The sequence below is a fragment of the Mytilus trossulus genome, chromosome 4 (genome assembly GCF_036588685.1).
Source record: "Mytilus trossulus isolate FHL-02 chromosome 4, PNRI_Mtr1.1.1.hap1, whole genome shotgun sequence".
In the NCBI taxonomy this organism is placed as follows: Eukaryota; Metazoa; Mollusca; class Bivalvia; order Mytilida; family Mytilidae; genus Mytilus; species Mytilus trossulus.
Genome location: NC_086376.1, coordinates 18,073,485 through 18,087,619, shown reverse-complemented (window position 1 = coordinate 18,087,619; position 14,135 = coordinate 18,073,485). Strand labels below are relative to the sequence as shown.

The 14,135-nt window shown below is 33.2% G+C and overlaps 1 protein-coding gene and 1 long non-coding RNA gene across 2 annotated transcripts; one reads left to right on the top strand and one right to left on the bottom strand.

The window, feature by feature from the left end:
- Nucleotides 1–2,852: 2,852 nt before the first annotated feature.
- On the bottom strand, nucleotides 2,853–8,698 carry LOC134713778 (uncharacterized). Its single transcript, XR_010106378.1, has 4 exons — nucleotides 8,399–8,698; nucleotides 6,127–6,254; nucleotides 4,065–4,172; nucleotides 2,853–2,925 (listed from the first exon to the last, which is right to left on the bottom strand). It is a non-coding gene; the product is annotated as an uncharacterized LOC134713778 (long non-coding RNA).
- A 683-nt stretch (nucleotides 8,699–9,381) lies between these two features.
- On the top strand, nucleotides 9,382–11,129 carry LOC134714803 (complement C1q-like protein 4). Its single transcript, XM_063576381.1, has 2 exons — nucleotides 9,382–9,552; nucleotides 10,674–11,129. Exons 1-2 carry the CDS (start codon nucleotides 9,432–9,434, stop codon nucleotides 11,099–11,101), a joined length of 549 nt encoding a protein of 182 aa, XP_063432451.1. The 5' UTR covers nucleotides 9,382–9,431; the 3' UTR covers nucleotides 11,102–11,129.
- Nucleotides 11,130–14,135: the final 3,006 nt, after the last annotated feature.

Genomic DNA, 14,135 nt, shown 5'->3' with positions numbered 1-14,135 from the left:
CTTTCTTAACTGTCGTTTTAGACTGACCAGTGCATATCGCGCATGGCACTTTAAATGTATTTTAGCTGGAAAAGTAACTTACATTTAGCTGGATTTATTGCCGTCGTAGTTCCATCTTGTCGCCTTCGTACTGTTATTCGATGGCAACACGACGGGATTGCGAGGTCTTCACGAAGTCGTGTTGCCATCGTTAGACCTTCGGGTAGCTTCGTGATTCATTAGTGTAGACAACTAAATGTCAAAACTACCCGATGAAAACAAGAATGCAATACGATGTTCAAAGATGCATCTCGGTGACATTACGATGGTGAGGATGGTGATACGAACTCAATACGAACCCTCAACATCGGACGCACCTTCAGTGATTTTTTAACATGTTAAAAAAATTAGAACCCTTCCCGAAGTTGTCCCCGAAGGCTAGAAAAAAGTGGCCGATGGTTCTACGATGGTTAAGCTGGGGTCACACATTCACGATTTTTACTACCGTCCTTGACAGGACCATTCCCGATTAAAATTTATTAAAAGTCTGATCAAGATCCTGTGAATCGTGGATGGAAATACAAACTTAAATTAAAATTTGTAAAAAAAATAATTTGACCACGACAACAATCAGATAGTGTTCAGGAAGCGTCGATATTCAACCGTTTCTAAGCGAATCAGTCTCGATAATCCCGATCTCAATCAGCTTCTAATCCGATTTGTATTTTTCGCCAGGTAAAATTCGACCGAGTCTGTCACGACTGCGTCCCGACTCTACCGAATGTAATCCGACAGAGATCAGACAGTGACCAGACAGTAAACCGACGTTGACGGAAGTTATCCGTTCGAAAACTGTCGGCATATTCGGAATGATCAGGTACTGTCGGAACGTAATCCTATCACGGTCCGCTCTATCGCATTGCAAACGGCTTTGTCGGGTCTCAGTCGTATTGTATTCTGTAATTGTCGGGACTCTGACGTGGGTATCATTGACGAATTTCGTATTAATAACGGGACTGTTCCGTATGCCCGCGTCACACTGTCCCGATTTTTACGCCGATTGCAACACGATTATGGAAATTTTCAAAATCGGGACTGATCGTATCCAGATCGGGCTATTCCTAGTGCCATCATTAACCATCGTAGAACCATCGGCCACTTTTTCTAGCCTACGGAGACAACTTCGGGAACGGTTCTAATTTTTTTAACATGTTAAAAAATCACTGAAGGTGCGTCCGATGTTGAGGGTTCGTATTGAGTTCGTATCACCATCCTCACCATCGTAATGTCACCGAGATGCATCTTTGAACATCGTATTGCATTCTTGTTTTCATCGGGCAGTTTTGACATTAAGTTGTCTACACTAATGAATCACGAAGCTACCCGAAGGTCTAACGATGGCAACACGACTTCGTGAAGACCTCGTTATCCCGTCGTGTTGCCATCGAATAAAAGTACGAAGGCGACAAGATGAAACTACGACGGCAATACATTCAGCTAAATGGAGGTTTTCGCGCTAAAATGTATTTAAAGTGCAATGCGCTATATACACTGGTCAGTCTAATACGACAGTTAAGAAAGACGTTCACAAAACATGGAGCTCATATCATATGTTTAGGCCCGACATGAAAACATATGTTTTTGATCATATGAAAAACATATGTTAAACATATGAAAAACATATGTTTATAAAATCATATGAAAAACATAACATGTAATCATATGAAAAACATATGTTTTTCATATGTTTTCATCCCAGACCTAAACATATGTTTTCATATGATTGGCCTAAACATATGTTTTCATATGTTCGGCCCAAACATATGTTTTCATATGTTTTTATATTGGTCCTAAATATATATTTTTTTTATGTTTTTTTTTTTAATTTTTCAAATTCATTTATTTTTTCATGTACTGTATATGTATTTCTGTTTGGTTTGTTTTTAATGGAATGAATGTTGTTGATGTTTTTCTTCTTCATCATCTTTTTTCTTCTGTCAGGAACTCATTTTGAGTGAAAATACTTCAATATGACGATTTGAATAACCCCAAATACTCGATTCCACAGAAAATACATGGCAAAATCCAAAGCTCTAACAAATAAAAAGCAACTGTATACATTAGCATTCCTTTATGCAGAAAAATAATTATCAGTCAGTGCTCCATAATTTGTATTGTTTATCTAGTAAAACTTTTTTTTATTATGTTGTTGTGCCTCTATTTTCATATTTTTGTCTCTTAGGCATACTCCATTTCTATTGTCTATGTTCTATTTTCATATTTTTGTCTCTTAGGCATATCCCATTTTTATTGTCTATGTCCTATTTTCATATTTTTGTCTCTTAGGCATACCCCATTTCTATTGTCTATGTTCTATTTTCATATGTTTGTTTCTTTGACATCATCCATTCTATGCTTGCCTCTTTGACATACCCTAATTATATTGTCTATATTCTATTTTCATTTCTATGACATACCAAATTTTAAGTGTCTATATTCTATTTTCATATGTTTGTCTCTGTGACATACACGATTTCTATTGTTGATAATCTATTCTAATCTGACGTATGTGATATTTCTTTTGTCTATATTCTATTTCCCTCTGATGGATGTGATATTTCTATTGCTATATATATCACCATACACATTGATATGTAATTGTCTACACTGCTACATGTAGCTATTACAGGTGCTAGTGCATGCAGCCACTTTTGTGGCCCTTTAGGGCTTGCTGTTTCATGTGAGCTCTGTTTTGAAAACCGTACTTTGACCTGTAATGGTTTACTTTTACAAATTATGACCTGGATGGAGAGTTGTTTCATTGGCACTAATACCACATCTTCTTATATCTATAATTAAGAAAGACAACTAGATTGACTTTTGAGTTCAATATTGTATTAATTTAAAATGAATGTTCTTTGGTTCTGTTTCTTTACTTTTCAGTTCCTGAAAATAAAAATAACAGAATAGAGTTTCAATGTCCACTGAGTTGCACATATTGCATCTATCAAGGGGCAATAATTAAAAAAGGCACTTGAATAAAATTATAAATAAAAAAGTGTGCTTTGAAAAAGGTTCTTTTTCTTGTACATGTATATGAAATATTTTAAACAGACCTTCAAGGGCAGTATTACAGTATACTATGTGTTTTATAAAAATTGAACCGATGAGAGCGCTTACAAGCCCATTTTCCTTTATTCAAAATTTTCAAGGGGCATAACTCTTTTGAAAATAGTCAATCTGTCAAAAGTAGTGAACTTGACCAAGATATTGCATTTGCTGATATTAAAGTATAGTATAAGTTTTATAAAAATCTGGCAAGAATTGTACATGCAAGACAAATATAAACACCTTTAAAGCTCTTTCATCTTTTATATAAGCTTTGGATTTCAAATATTTTGGCCACGAGCATCACTGAAGAGACATGTATTGTCGAAATGCGCATCTGGTGCAAGAAAATTGGTACCGTTAATTTTATTAAAACAATCATTCCATAAACATATTTACCAATGTCTGCCATACAATATGTAGTCTTAATTTTTAAATGGTTCACATTTTGCATTCTTAAACAAGTTGAAGGTTACTTTATGGTATTGATTTTGATTATGGTTCATTGCCTAACAGTGAGTCGAGCGACCAGTAAATGTTTTATCTTTGTTCTTTAGTTTTTTAATTGATAGTTGTCACATTGAGGATCATACCCCATCTCCTTATATCAATATTCTAGTTCTTTAAAAACATTCTACGGTTAAAAGAATATTATTAAATTAATTTTTCTTATTTATTTTAATGTACGGTGGCAAGTATTTAATGGATATTGAAGACGAGTACAACTTTTGATCTTGTAAAATAAACAATTCATAATATACGGTCTGTGATGCAAATGCTATAATTATTTGAGCTTCTCATTTCTCATGCGTGTGCAGCAGAAGCAGATGAGACTGGTAAGGATTCCTCGATGCATACTTGACATCAGAAAGACAGAAAAATTAACAACTGCATACATGTACAATTACACTTGAAAAAGTTTTGAATACATAACATTAAATTATTTAAATCAAATACAATTCTACATATGAACTTACTTTGATACCAGGTTTTTTTACAGGACTTCTAGATTTGCACCTACATGTACGTTGTAACATGAACATCAGTGATTCTAATACTGCACTTTCCTTTCATTTGGTAACAAGCTATAATTATAAATTTTAAGTTAATCCAAAAGTCCAGACAAAAACTAGATGTACATGTAGTATGAACTAATTAATACTTTTAAGTTTTACTAGTGGAAACAAAAAATGGAAACAATTTATAAACAAACAACAAATATATGTATAGCATGAACTTTCTCATATATATCATGTATATATAATCATGATAATAAACTATTCTTCTGCCTAAGTTTAAAAAAATCCATTTGGGCATTAACTTCGGTTTATTAAATCTTGATTTGCTGTTTCATAGGCAAAATTGTTGAAATACAACATTTATCTATAAATATTAAACTCATGAACATAACATGTTGTAATTTGTGTTACCATCTGTGTACTTCATGCATTTAATAAAAGAACAGTGTTTCAATGTACCTCACCAATTGATGGATATATATAAAATTTGCTGTTAAAAAGCAATAACCACAACAAATAAGTATGTTCTTTTTTTTAACATTTTTCATAAATTATAAAAATCATGAAAATAATCTACAAGAAAAGTAGACATGCGTGAGATGCAATTTTCCTTACAATATCTATTTCCAAAAGGCAAAACTCTTGTAAACATATTTTATTGATCTTGTATTGCTTGTTAATAGATATAGGAAGATGTGGTGTGAGTGCCAATGAGACAACTCTCCATCCAAATAACAATTTAAAAATTAAACCATTATAGGTTAAAGTACGGCCTTCAACATGGAGCCTTGGCTCACAGCCTGTTAAGTTTCTCTTTATCTTCTTTAGTTCTTGCTCAAAACACAAAAGAGGAAAAGATTGCAAAATTTACGAGAAAGTTGTTAAAAAATGACTATAAAGGGCAACAACTCCTTAAGGGGTCCATTGACATTTTGGTTATGTTGACCCTTGTAGATCTTACTTTGATGAACATTATTGCATGAAACGAACTATCCCCCTCAACTGATTGAAATCCCCCTCAGAGCAATAACCCTAAAACTCAATCCCATCCTTTTTTTGTAGTATGGAACCTTGTAGTACAATTTCAGAGAGATCCATACACTCAGTGGCGGATCCAGAAATTATCATAAGTGGGGGGCCCACTGACTGCCTTAAAGGGGAGCCGATCTGGACATGCTTCAGTAATTCTCTATATAATCATCCAAAATTTTACCAGAAAAGGGGGACCAGGGCCCCCTGGGCTTCCCCTCTAAATCTGCCTATGAGTCACTTAAACACAAGTTATTGTCTGGAAACATGCTTCTTTTTGGCCCCTTTTTGCCCCTAATTCCTACATATTTTGGGCAACTAACCCAAAACTCTATCCCTGCCTTCTCCTTTTTAATATATGGAACATTGTGGTACAATTTCAGGGAGATCTATACAATTACACACAAGTTATTGACTGGAAACTAGAAAAATGCTTGTTTTTGACCCCTATTTCCTAAACTTTGGCCCCACTATAACCCCTAAACTGAATCAAAACCTTTTTTTGTGGTTTTAAACATTGTGGTACAATTTCAGAGCAATTGAAATACTTATAAAAAAGTTATTATTCTGAAACTTTGAAAATGCTTCTTTTTGGCCCATTTTGGGCCCCTAATTCCTAAACGGTTGGGACTTCCGACCATCATCCACAAAATCATCCCAACCTTTTTTTGAGGTATTGGACCTTCTAAACAAAATTCATAAAGATTATTGCACTTAAAACTTAGTTATATTTTTGGAAACCAATGTGTCTTCGGACGCAGCAGACACCTTTCCATTATACAATCCCCAAAAATTGTGTGTGGTCTTATAAAAAGAACAAGCAATGTAGTGTATATAGAGCTTCCAATGCTATTTTTGATAAATGGTCCAGTAGAAAAAAATATTTTTTCACTGCTTACATGAAATCAAAATGTGTAACATGTACATGTAGATAGTCTGACAAAAACAAAATATTCAAACAAAGTTATCCTTTTTTATTACATGTACATACCTCTCGTCATGAAATAATTGCTGGCTGCTCTTTATGTGCACATACATGTAAATCAATGCCTCAGAGAATTGCATTCTGTTGCTTAGCTTCTTCTTCTTCTTGGAGTACATGTACTTCCATAGAAAATGCTAAAAGAAATAATGTAAAGTGAAATGAAATTAAAATATCTGACAAATTGCCTTAAATATTTATATACATGTTGTATGGCAAAATTGACTTATTTTGATGTTTAAAAAGAAGACCAAAAGATCTAGACTTGCCCTGAAAAAAAATAATACTAGTTATATACTATATATATATATAAAAGTATTAAATCATTTGAATGTTCTAATCCTTCTTAGGCCACAATAAATAATAGGTTTGTTTGCCCAAACGCTACCTAAAAAATGTACCCAGAAAAAAGCTGCCTACTCAAATTCTTTTATTGTCCTGATTTGAAGAAGTTTTTTTTTAATTAAATAGGCATGAAGACTAATAAACATGATTAACATCTGATACTTCAATTTCTTTTTTTGAAAAAAAAAAGAAAATGCCTACCTACCTACCCACTGTCTCAACCTTGGGTAGGGTTTGGGCAAACCAAAATATTTTTAAGTGTGGCCTTATTAAATCCATATGCCTGTTGTATGAATTCAATGGTATATCAAAGTGGTTAAATTTGATCTCTGACTAAATAAATTAATGCCAATCCTTTTCATCAGTTAACAGTACAAATTTTACATGTGGTCAAGGGGATAACTTAATTCAGGAGCCTGTAATTCAGTGGTTGTCGTTTTTTTATGTGTTACATATTTGTTTTTTGTTCATTTTTTGTACATAAATATAAGACCCTAAGTTTTCTCGTTTGAATTGTTTTACATTGTCATTTAGGGACTTTTTATAGCTGACTATGCAGTATGGGATTTTCTCATTGTTGAAGACTGTACGGTGCCCTATAGTAGTATAGTTGTTAATTTCTGTCATTTAATTTTTTGGTCTCTTATGGACAGTTGTCTCATTGGCAATCATACCACATCTTCTTTTTTAATGCATGTTGTTATGCCAGATAATTTCATGCGTTGTCTACTCTTTGTTTCTAAAATTTTCTTTAGGAGTAACATACATGTATATATTTGTTGTTTTTGGTAGGCATTAGGGAATTTTTTAAACTATGTACATGTATGTGCAGTAACTAAATACACAGCCTTTATAACTAATTTTCAAATTAAACAAGTGAAACTGTGAGCTACATGTACATGTACTGCTCACTGATGATACCCCTGCGGCAAGTGGATAATATTAATAGTGTAAAAATATGCAAGTGTTCAGTTAACAGGAAGTTGTCGAGTGATGAATCTGAAAACGCATCACACGGTATAGCTGACTTAGATAAACCCTGAAACAAAATTTCAGAAATCCTTGTATTGTAGTTCCTGATGAGAAAAATGTGACGAAAAATATTCATGGGACAGACGGACTGACTGACGGACTGATGGAAGGACAGACAGAGGTAAAACAATATACCCCCCTTTTTTTAAAAGGGGATAAAATGAATACATATTTAATCACCCTAGCTATAATCTCTTTTTTGTAAAAATAGTGATTACAAATGCTTATATGCTTTTTTCTATTGACTGTACTTGCCAGTCTTTTGATTAAACAAAAGAAATGGCATGCCCACTCCTATGGGTGGGCAGAGTCGGCATTGGGCAAGCTAGAAATTTTGCCCACCGGGTGCCCAATCCCATGGTGGGCGGGTGGACAAAGCAAAATCCACCAGAGCTGTGGTGTAACAGTGTTATTGTACAAAATTTAGTCTCAGTTTAAAAGACAGTTTGATCATAATTAAAATTTGGGAAAAAAATTCATTAACATTATTATCTTTGGCTATGCAATGTATGAAAAGCCGGCATACATTTTATAAATCTAAATTATATGAAAAGAGTGGGAGTAATAGAACCTCACTGACATCTATCCATTCATTCAGTATTGATGCCCCCCCCCCCCCCCCCCTTTTTTTAAATTTAACTGATCTCTACAGAGTTTACAAATATGGTTATTTGGGATGTATTTAAAAATAACCTTATGATAGATAATGAAACAGATGATTAATAAATGCAATTACTGATTACCATCGGATATATACATTTAATGTAATGATTACAATATCGTTCCTCAGTATCGTTCTCGGGTTTACAATCAAGTCAAACAGTTTTTTGTGAAAAATATGCACACACATCTTTCTGCTTTTGTCCAATTATAATAATAAAAAAAGGAGCATAATTATATTTACCTTTCGTTGCCTTTTTAAGGTACATAAATGTACGTAATCCATGAAAACAAAACACTTTCGACATTTCGAACTTTCGTTGCGTTGTCGTTGACCTTCTCTAGACTTTCATTTCTATGTTTCGTTCCCCGGTTTCTTCTAGTTAATCGACAAGTCACCCAATTTAATTTATCTGTTTATAAGTAGAAGAAGAAGCAGAATCTATCTCTGTCCATTCTTAAAACTTAAATAAACAGCTGTAGACTGCTGCGGATGATCGCGTGAGCGTCCATGGTTTTGCGTGTCATAGTGCACAAAACGATAACGGTGAAAATATTTCCGAGTTTTCCCGGTTTTCGAATTCTACGTGCCAAGTACGTAATACAAGGGTCTGGAATCAAAATTAGGGATTTAAGAAAAGGGAATAAGAAAAAAAATGCAGAATAAATAATAACTAATAAAGAACAGAGAGAGAAAAATGGGGTAATCAATAAAGAAAACTAATTGAGAATAAAGAACAAACTATAAATTATATAAAGAATATTTATTCATATTATTATCTATTAATTATAACTCATTCACTTATTTCACATTCTGTTCATGATTCCGAATTAGAAAGCTCTGCTGTTAGGATGTTCTATGCTTCGATACTAATTTTGACATTTTCTTCAATTTTCATTATTTTTTTTTTTTTAAACATATGAAAACATATGAAAAGCATATGTTTTTCATATGTTTACAAACATATGTTTACATGTGTCATAAAACATATGTTTACATATGTTTGCTGACATATGTTTTCATATGTTTCAAAACATATGTAAACATATGATTGTAAACATATGTTTATCATATGTTTGTCCTAAACATATGAAAAACATATGATTTTCATATGTTTTTCATATGTTTTGAAAACATATGATAAACATATGTTGCAATTTTTCCTGTGTAGAATACAGACAGTGCGCATGTCTTGACATGCCTCAACATGTATATAAATTTCTGCGGGAAATCGAACAAGTCATATTTAATAATCTGTTGCTGGATACAGGACAAAATGTACTGGTTACTACTTACAACTGTGGTTATCTTTATTGACTGCACCAGTGTTAAAGGCGGATGTTCCGGCTGCTCTGATACCTGCCAAATGTACAACGAGCTAAAGGCGGAGATTGATGGTTTGTATTTATAGTTGAAGCTAGATTGCTTGAGATTTTAAATCTTCAAAAAAATATTTGTTAGAGAGTATTTTTTTTTTACAAGGCCCAGATTCCTTATTTATTTGAGAACTTTATAATTTACCAGCAGATATTATTTTTATTTTTTTTATCTTTTTTTTTAAATCTAAATCAGCAGCTTCATTAAAAGGTATGATTTTTTGAGTAAATATTTAACCAATGCATGAAAGTTTTAGTTATGTAAAATATACTAGTATATTTGCCAGTTATTCTACTGTGAATAATTATATTTTTTTTATTTAAATACACTTTATATTTGAATTTGTTTCATATACTAGTCAACAAAAGAAACGATTCAATGCAATGCATTTCCCATATATAATGAAATTGAATACACTGTACCGAGGTTAATAATTGCTCTATTGGTCTATTAGTTTCAGAGTGTTATTTTCTGTTCAAAACCGTTGCTTAAAGGCACAAATATATGATCGAATTTTTGTTATTTCAAAAAATTCAACTTAAAACTTTAAAACTTATCCGGGGTTTGCTTGAAATTTTGAATGCCTTTGGAGATATTTGAATATTTATTTCTCATCTTAGAAATTATGTTCTAACTTATGCATCGATTTCCGCAAAATGAATTTGACCCCTTTGTTCAATAACTCTGTATTCTCTAAATTTCCAATTCTTTTAATCACATACATTGCTTTGTAAATTACTGTTTTTCATTGAATAATTTATCTAATAATTTAAATTTTTCTATATTTTTTGATAATTTTTTGTTCAAACTTGTTTATCGTTTCTTTCGTTGAAACGCGCGTCTGGCGTATAAACAAAATTTAGTCCTGGTATCTATGATGAGTTTTTATACACATATATATCTTTATTCATTGACTACTCATGTCATAAAATTCGAAAAATTGTATACAAACACTTAGTCAAGTTCGGAATTTGTGCATTTTTGTATAATATAACTAAGTAGGTTTCCCAATCTACTTAACATTTGTTGAAAAGTTAAGTAGATTGGGAAACCTCAACTTTTGATATGCTTTTTAATTATTCACCTTAAGTGTATGTTGAAATATAATTATACAACAACCTTATGTAACATTTTGTTTCAGATTTAAAAGCAGCAAGAATTCCCGTAGCCTTTTACGCATATCTGTCTGCAGATCTTGCGATAAGTTCAGTATCAACTCATTCAATAATAAAGTACGACGTGGTCGACCTCAACCTTGGTAACGGCTATGATGCATCATCTGGTCATTTCACAGCACCTAGTGATGGTCTGTACGTGATACACATAACAACAGGGGCCAGGGATTCCTCACATGCTGTGGTAGAACTCATCTCGAATGGAGTTATAAAGGACATTACGTGGGCTGACTCAATGAATCATCCAGACCGTACCGTTGCAACAACTGTTACTCCCCTTGATTTGAGGAAAGGTGATAAAGTTAATGCCAGAATAGGTCCTGCAAAAGGTGGAGCAGTTCTGGAAAGTACGACCCATATACGTTGTAGCTTCTCTGGTTTTAAAGTACAGTAATAATAAATATTTGAGAAATTTAAAACAATTACTTTTTCTTTTTGCTTTAAATATCTTTGTTCTTATAAGAATTGTTGTTTGAGTAAGGTATCCTGTATTAGGATGTAAGATTTTCTAAACTCTTCTTTTTCGTGACAGATATAGAGGAATACGTAGGATTCTCTTTCTTTCTTTCGTTAGATTCCAAATAATAATGCGGATTGCATATTAAACAATCCGTTTTTAATAAACATCTTCATCATCCATAAATACGTGAAGAATCAAAAGTGAAAAATGACAATTAAAAAATTCATCACATTTTGTACTGCAAACTCATTTTAAAGTTACCCCCCCCCCCCCACAAAAAAAAAATAATACCAAAGGCCAAATAAAAGTATATAGGCAAAGAGCAGTGTATCAATTATAATTTTACATTAAAAAACATTTTTCTTCAATATTACCAACATGACCAACTCTAATGACAAATCAAGTGTCATTTTCAGAAAGATTTGGTAGTTTCAATAGGACGAATTCAGATAAAAAAGTAAATCACTAAAAAACTGAGCTCTAAGGAAATTTTGAAACAGAATCAAATGGCAAAATCAAAAGTTCACATACACATCGAACAACTGACAGATTCCGGACTTGGTACAGACATTTTCTTGTGTAGAATAGATTCTAATTATGCCTTTTCCTTCAATGCGATTTTTACAAATGCCCCAATTATTTAGTTGGCTATACAATGAAAGTGCAAAGTGAAAGATGACAACTATTTACACCATTGGGTCGATGCCACTGCTGGTGGACGTTTCGTCCCCGAGGGTATCACCAGCCCAGTAGTCAGCACTTCGGTGTTGACATGCATATCAATTATGTGGTCATTTTTATAAATTTCCTGAATATAAAACTTTGAATTTTCGAAAAACTAAGGATTTTCTTATCCCAGGAATAGATTACCTTAGCCGTATTTGGCGCAACGTTTTGGAATTTTGGATCCTCAATGCTCTTCAACTTCGTAATTGTTTGGCTTTATAAATATTTTGATATGAGCGTCACTGATGAGTCTTATGAAGACGAAACGCGCGTCTGGCGTACTGAATTATAATCCTGGTACCTTTGATAACTATATAAGCATACTAGTAATCGATCAGAATGTAAAAAAAGACTAAACAGACTACACTTTTATTTGACAACGGAAGACATGAACGATCGGTAACGGAAGACATGAAAGGTCGGTAGCTACAACGGTATTTATTTATCATTTATTTTTACGCCGAGCCAAATCCAACAAGTGGAAGTGTGAGCTACTGCTCTCTGTTGATATCCCCACCCAAATATTTCGATATACAGAAGTTGTTGAGTGATGAATCTGAAAACACATCACACGGTATAGCCGACGTATATAGACCTTGAAACTATATATCAGAAATCCCAGTATTGTAGTTACTGAGAAAGATGTGACGAAAATCTTCAACTTGGCTATCATGTGTAAAAATGATACAAGTGTTAACAGTAAACAGGAAGTTGTTAAGTGATGAATCTGAAAACGCATCACACGATGAAATCTACTTATATAAACCATGAAACCAAACTGTAGAAATCTTTGTGATATAGTTCCTGAGAAAGCTGTAAAGAAAAATACTCATAGAACGGACGGACGAACGGAGGGAAGGTATGACGGATGGATGGACTGACGGACGGACAGACAGACAGAAGCAAAACAGTTTCCATCCGCCCCTTTTTTAAGCGGAGGTTTTAAATATGCGTTTCGACGGCAGTACTGTTTATGACTATTCTTCATAAATGTTCATAGACAATAACCTCGACAGATGCATTAATACAAAACAGTGTTAAGAAAAACCAATGAGGAGAAAAACATAAGGATCATAGTTGCATAATTATTCCTAATCAAGATAAGACTTAGCTTGAATACCGTTTCAAAAAAGTATAAAATCGAATATATATGATCATTACCCTGCCGGAATATGGAAGCAATAATCATGGGAAGCAAAAATCATATTCACTCCAATATATAAAAAAAATTATATTATACCCCTATTGTTATTTTGATCGTGGACACGATTGCTTATAATAATATAAACACCTTGAGCTTTCAAGTATTTAATCAGACGCAAACGGTGTCATCACTTATCAGTCACACAGCTAACGACGGGTGCCACATGTGGAGCAGGATCTGCTTACTCTTCCGGAGCACCTGAGATCACCCCTAGTGTTTGGTGGGGTTCGTGTTGTTTATTCTTCAGTTGTCTATGTTGTGTCGTGTGTACTATTGTTTGTCTGTTTGTCCTTTTCATTTAAAGCCATGGCGTTGTCAGTTTATTTTCGATTTATGAGTTTGACTGCCCCTCTGGTAGCTTTCGTCCCTCTTTTCTAATGTAAATGAGACAGAAAGCCGATCATCTGTTTTTATTGCATCGGAAATACCATGGTTTTTAAAAACTTTTTTTTTTACATCTTTGATGGTTATATTATACTTAGTGAATTTCTGCTGCGTTGTTGTGTAGAAAAAGAAATATAAGCCGGAAGCAGGAGAAGTAAACATTTCTGTTAAAAAAAAATGATCAATAGCTTACAAATGAAAACTATAGAGAATTTTCCTTGCCTTATGGAAACATATTTTTTTTAGCAAAATTACCAAATTAGCACGGTGTTCTTCTGCGATCTAGGAATATTTATCAAATTTAAAAAAAATAATCGGTCGAAACTTAAACTGCAAAACATTAAAACGACACTTTTTTAAAGCAGTAGGTCCATGAAATAAAACCCCTTTTTGACCAAAAAATCTAGCAGTTTTACAAATTTGTTAAAATGTTAACTTTTAGCTGTTCATTTCAAATAGAATGCTTATATTACATAAAAATGGGCTGTTTTTTACAATATAATGCACATGTATCTGGTACGAGCATCATAAAGACATGCTAAATTACTGAAATCTTCACAAACTTAGCCTTTAAGTTCTTTTTTGGACTGTTGTGGTCGCAATTGTAATAAAATTGAGAATGGAAATTGGGAATGTGCCAAAGAGACACCAACA